Here is a 5787-nt window from a genome sequence, read left to right as displayed (position 1 = left end):
TATGGCCCTCCCTTTGACCTGCATCAGACTTGGAGATCGGGGCAAACATGTCGCCCGGCTTCTGCTAACCAGCAACTCCGACCTCTAATTCATCAAATTCACAGAAAGCGGAGCTCCTGAGCCAACCCACAACCACTCTGTCCAAAACTCCAACCCAAAGAAAAACAAGGCTGGCACAGGGAACGCCTCCCTCACTGTATTTACAAACACAGCTGCTGCCATGAGACTGATGAGGGTGTGGCAGAAAAGAGACGCTTGTAGACTACTACAGCAAAAGAGTGTTCAAAGACTTTAGTGAGGCGAAATGCAGTTCCAATTATTGTGAAGATAAAAGCTTGTTTATATTGCAATAGGTTGGGGGGTTCTGTGCACTCCAGATGCATGTAAACATGGCATACCGGGCATACCGTGGGTACGTTGGGAGGGGCTTATGGGGCTACACACACACACACGCACGCACGCACGCATATGACACCAACCCTCACGAGGCTCACTCTCTGTGCCACTAAATAGCAGCAGTGTGTTAAAATGGAGGACATGGCTGACCTTGCTGTAAGTGTGCAAAATAGAAAACGTGCATATATAGAAAAAGAGCATGGTGTGAATTCATGCATGACTATTTCCTTTGATATAAATATCAAAAGGATTGAGGTGGTAACTTTGTCTGTACTCCCCTAAAAGGTTGCTTCAAAGTCTCAAAACGTTTTGATGAGGTTTTAAACGCTTGAATAATAAATGCATCTGACATATTATATTAAGACTGCAAACCTTTTGTAGTGAGAAGTCAGGCATGGGAGGGGATAGACAGAGAAAAGTGTGACGCAGTGACGCTTCAGGGCGGTGTTCTCACGTTTCTGAAAAAAGAAAGAAACGCAAATACTGCTGTGGTACTACATCTGGAATTCACAGACTCGTGCGCTTTTGAATCTATAGTGGGATCATAGCAAAACGCAAGCCAGTGTTTTCTTCCTGCGCGCGCTCTTTTCTCTCTTTATTGAAGGATTTCTCCCTCTCTCTCTTTTACCTGTAAGTTGGATCACTATGGAGGTTTTGTTTTTACTTACTTTTTTGATGGATATTACAGTACGCCATTTCAGGAGATTCCCGTTTGGGTTCACGACGTGGAGAAATCCTCGTCTCGTTGCAAGCCGTTGCTTTTTTCCATAACTTTGGTGTTTTATGCAAAGCGTTGTTAAATAATTGTTATTATCAATGTATTACTTTTAATTGCGTGCTGATATAGATATAGTAATAGTCTTCTGTTGTAAGCAAAAGTTTTCATACTTAACGTTAGTTGTGCGCAATAACGGATCTGGATGAAAACAAACGTGCGTAGCATTGTTTTCTTCATCAGATAACTGCCTCAAACGTCATATCCCACATTTATTACATCTATTGTATTTTGTAACCTATCGTGTTTTTTATTTTCCTTGCAAAAGCAAGCTTAAACTTTTGAGAGAGGACGAAAAAGGCGGCACCGCCAAAAAGTGACGTGACTGAACGCACGAGAGGATATTTATCTTCTTTTTTTTTTGAGAAGTACACAAATCTCTCTTCAATCATTTCTGTTCGTTTTTGGATACGTTAATTATAAATGTAGTATTTCAACATACCAACTTTGTTTTTAATTAAAAAGTCCGCGTTTTGTGCTGGATGTGATGAGTTTGAGCGCAGCGCGACCTTCTGGTCAGATGAGGAACTGCACGAGCAAATTATCCATTGTGATGTTGCGTGATGGGGAGGAGGAGCTTGATAACTTTCTCTTTCTGTCCTGTCAGGCGGACCCCAAAATGCTGGCCATCCTGTTATCAACGCTAGTCTTGCATCTGATAGATTTGATTATTCTCTTCGTTGCCACGTGTGCTAATGTAAGTATCGCCTCGAGCTTATATGCTACATAGTCTGTGGTTATTCTGTAGCTCTTGGGTTTATGTGTGTGTGTAATCATGTGGGTGTGTCTGAATAAACAAACAGGCGTGGAAAGCAAAGGGATCTGAAAGTTTTCACCTCTGGTATCATTGCGAACAAACCAATGGAGGGTCTGGTTGTTCTGGGACACATGATGCAGGTGAGCCGAGTGAAGTATTTGTGAAATGTAATTGTAATGACATTTTGTTTTATAGCATGCATTGTTTAAAAGGTTTGTATAAACGTAAACCAATTCAGGGCCATATGGTGCATATCCAAAGTTACTGGAACAATACATCAGTAAAAGTGCTTTATGAGATTTAAAAAAAAAGTCAAAACAATAACTTAAGACTTCAGTGACCCAGTAAATCTGTTTTCTTGTCTTTGTTTCTCTACAATCTGAAGATTGGCTGCAAGCGGTACAAGCACTCATGGTCCTAGCCACCATCTTCTGCTTGACCTCCTTCATCATCTTCCTCTGCCAGCTCTTCACCCTTGTAAAGGGAGGACGCTTCTTCTTCACGGCTGTCTTCCAGATCCTTGCCAGTATGTATCTCATTTCCTGGCTTGTCAGATCCCATTTGAGATGGATTCTGCATGTACTTACACCCTTTCTTTCTCTCTCCTTCTCGTTCAGGCCTGTTTGTGATGAGCGGTGCCATCATCTACACAGTGATGAGCGAGAAAAAAGGTGATGAGAGTTGGGGATACGCCTTTGTTCTGGCCTGGCTGGCCTTCCCTCTTACGCTCATCAGTGGCTTCATTTACATCGTCCTGAGGAAGAAAGAATGAAAATTCACAGTTTTTCCTGGAACTGAACACTACTCAGCCTATAGACTTTATAGCTGTCCCCTCCAGGCATGAGTATTTAGACCTAATGTGATCAAAGAAAGTGACAATCAATGAAGATTCAATACTGCCAAGACATTGTTTGCGTGAAACAGATCTGTGTCTTTGGTTGGTGAGCCTATTTATATCAGTTTTCCATAGCTTTTTTGTAAATAGTAATGCAATGACATTTCAATGAAGGCCCTGATTTTTCAAAGATTTTACTGGAGGAGGAAAGATATAAGAAAAGTATAAATCTTTTTTTTTATATAGTGTGTTTTAACCCTTTTCAAATATATTGTTTTTTAAATGTAATTAAGTGTGTATTCTTAAAGGGATCTTGTTGATGTTGACTTGAAGTTGCTTTTTATAGCCATACGAAGCATATCCATTAAAGAAAGAGTTTGTGTTGTGTTCGAATTATCGGAAATGGTGCTATGTATTTACCATTGCTGAACTTTATAGTTAGACTCTTTTTGTACAAAATATTTTACAATGTGTATTTTACATGTGATTATATCACTTTATGAGACGTCTTTTTGTATTTTTTTGTTTTAAGGAAAAATAAAACATCTAATTTTTCCTTGTCTCAATTTGAAATACTTTATATAGGAATACCTAGGCTATCCAAAATTACCAGTAAGGGGAAGCATTGTAAGAGAAACTTCATTTCATGAAATATAAGTTTTTCATTTGTATCACGACAGAATTGAGTAAACCACTCCCAAAAGGAAACACAGCGGGTGAGGTCATTTTTACAGGCTTTCTTGCAGTTAAAAGGAAAAACAGATGTGACATAGAAATGATTTTTCATGCTGTACCTATGAGCCATCTTCAAAGTATCCTACTGAGGGTCAGTTAAGAAACTAAAACTTTAAAATTTTAACTTTAGTTGAAAATAAAATTACAACTATATTTTGGTCGCTTGTATTGACAAAACAACAACAACATGTTCTTTATTAACCTGTTGAATACAGAATATTAAATTAAACACATTTCTAAGATACTTGAATAGAAAAAAATAGTATATAACATTATTGTGGGTCAATGATTTTGTAATCAATGCAAGAATGACACCACAGAATTTTATTAAAAGACTAAAACTATTTAAAATGATGTGGAGTGATTTTAACCATTTTTTAATGATGGTGGCCTACTTTTAAACGAAGTGGGGATGTTTTACAGGACTCTGTCCTCTGAGTTAATGAAAATGCATCAATGAAAACTGAATATCCAATATTTCCAAGGCTTGCTGGCCTGTTAATGATTAGTGCATGAAACACCACACCCATCAGTTTTCAGCTGTTGTATATATTTCGCCGCTAGATGGAGCCAGATACTCGTTTAAAAGCTGCACTGTTGTCTTACGTTGAATTACAAATTAAAAGATGTTGTTAATATCATAAATCCTAAACTCAGACAGTAAGATATTATTCTCATCAGATATAATGAAAATAATTTATTAGTTTATTTTCGTCTTATGGAGCTTATTGTATTTAGTCTAACAAAAATGTAGACGGGTCAATGACGTGACCTTAATTATTTTGTGTCCGTAATTAAATGTAAAAGGGTTAAAATGTCAAAATAAATTAGCAGATTACTTGCATACATTCTCTTTTTTGAGGACCAAGTCTAAAATTTCTGGTTTTATTTCATTTTGAAAAAATATTTGGGGGATAATTACAAAAAGGTCATTGCGGTGTAACCGGTCTGTGTCAATTGGTTTAACTAGTATTTTTTAAAATTAAAATATATTCATAAAAAATGTGGAATAAAATATAATCATCTGGTTTAGTGTAATATGATTTTTTACATACATTTTTACATAATTTGTCAAAGATTATTTAAAAAAATAACATAGCTGTTTTCAGCATAGGCTATGTCAAGAGAAATATTACAAAAACGCATTAAAATTTTTGTCACTGACCCAGACACTTTTTGAATGTGACATTAGTTATACATTAGTAGGGCTGGGTATTGGCAAGGGCCTCACGATACAATACATATAACGATACATGTTGCATGCCACGATGTATCGCGCTACGGTACGTTGCATGTTGCGATACATTACAATACTTTTTCCTTTTTTTATCAAAAATGTAAAAAAATTTAGCTGAATATTATAAAAAACCTTTTTTTTAAAGCCAAAGTGCTTCCACACGTCTGCTTTGAAAGCTGCAGGTGTTTTTACATTTTCTGGCATTTTCTCACTTTTGCTAACTTCTGAGACATTGGCCGAATGGCCGTATATGACAGACAACTGGACAGCGACACCTACAGCAGCACCAGAGGAGGTTGTTTGACGCACACAGAGGGATTTGATATATATTTTTTATTGATAGTAGAGATTGAAATATCGATACACTATTGGGGGGAAATGTATCACTATAGTTGGCTGTATCGATATTTTTGCACAGCCCTATACATTAGACAGTAATCTTCTTTCAGAATTGATATTAATTTATTATGCTGCTAAATCAACATCATTGTCCTGCTGGGTATGAAGAAGCTTGTTTTTTTTTCTTTTGATCTATTGGATTATAAATATTATAGGGTGTACTGTGAACCCAAGCAATGGCAAAATGCAAATTGCAATCAACTAGACACGTGTACAAATGTTACTTTCCAATTCCCACCTAATTGTTTAAATGCAAACAACTACATGTCCCTATTATTTATGTTCGAATGTAATATTTAAAATAAATGCATAATATCACATCAACCATGCACTTTATCACCTACATACACCGATGTGAATCAATACGTTCCAAGACCATCATTTGTTTAACATGCATTTGTGTATTCAACCATGGCTGCTCAACAAAACACAAAACATGTCCTATCAGATGTGCTAAGGCTAAGCATACTGAAAACATATTGGTAATGTCAGGAAAACTCTGGGGACCCATAATGGTCTCACAGCTCTATTTCAAACGTGGTTAACCTTAGAGGTTATTTATCACCCAGTGGGTCATGGGTGTTGAACACTATTTACTACAGGACATGGAGACGTGCATCATCTGGGAATCAGCAGGGTGTATTTGAAGGGTT

General features: G+C 37.0%; 1 protein-coding gene across 2 annotated transcripts; it reads left to right on the top strand.

The window, feature by feature from the left end:
• The first annotated feature begins 497 nt into the window (after window positions 1-497).
• On the top strand, window positions 498-2840 carry pmp22a (peripheral myelin protein 22a). Of its 2 annotated transcripts, none has more exons than XM_073856920.1 (5): window positions 498-552; window positions 1779-1868; window positions 1975-2068; window positions 2314-2454; window positions 2546-2840. In XM_073856920.1, the coding sequence occupies exons 1-5, from the start codon at window positions 529-531 to the stop codon at window positions 2698-2700; spliced, it is 504 nt and encodes a 167-aa protein (XP_073713021.1). In that variant the 5' UTR covers window positions 498-528; the 3' UTR covers window positions 2701-2840. The 2 variants fall into 2 exon arrangements, with proteins under 2 accessions (XP_073713021.1, XP_073713022.1); XM_073856921.1 differs by lacking the exon at window positions 498-552 and adding an exon at window positions 886-1026.
• Window positions 2841-5787: the final 2947 nt, after the last annotated feature.

This window comes from Misgurnus anguillicaudatus, chromosome 19, assembly GCF_027580225.2.
Source record: "Misgurnus anguillicaudatus chromosome 19, ASM2758022v2, whole genome shotgun sequence".
In the NCBI taxonomy this organism is placed as follows: domain Eukaryota; kingdom Metazoa; phylum Chordata; class Actinopteri; order Cypriniformes; family Cobitidae; genus Misgurnus; species Misgurnus anguillicaudatus.
Note: the sequence above shows the minus strand (reverse complement) of the source record. Positions and strands in the feature narration are given on the sequence as shown.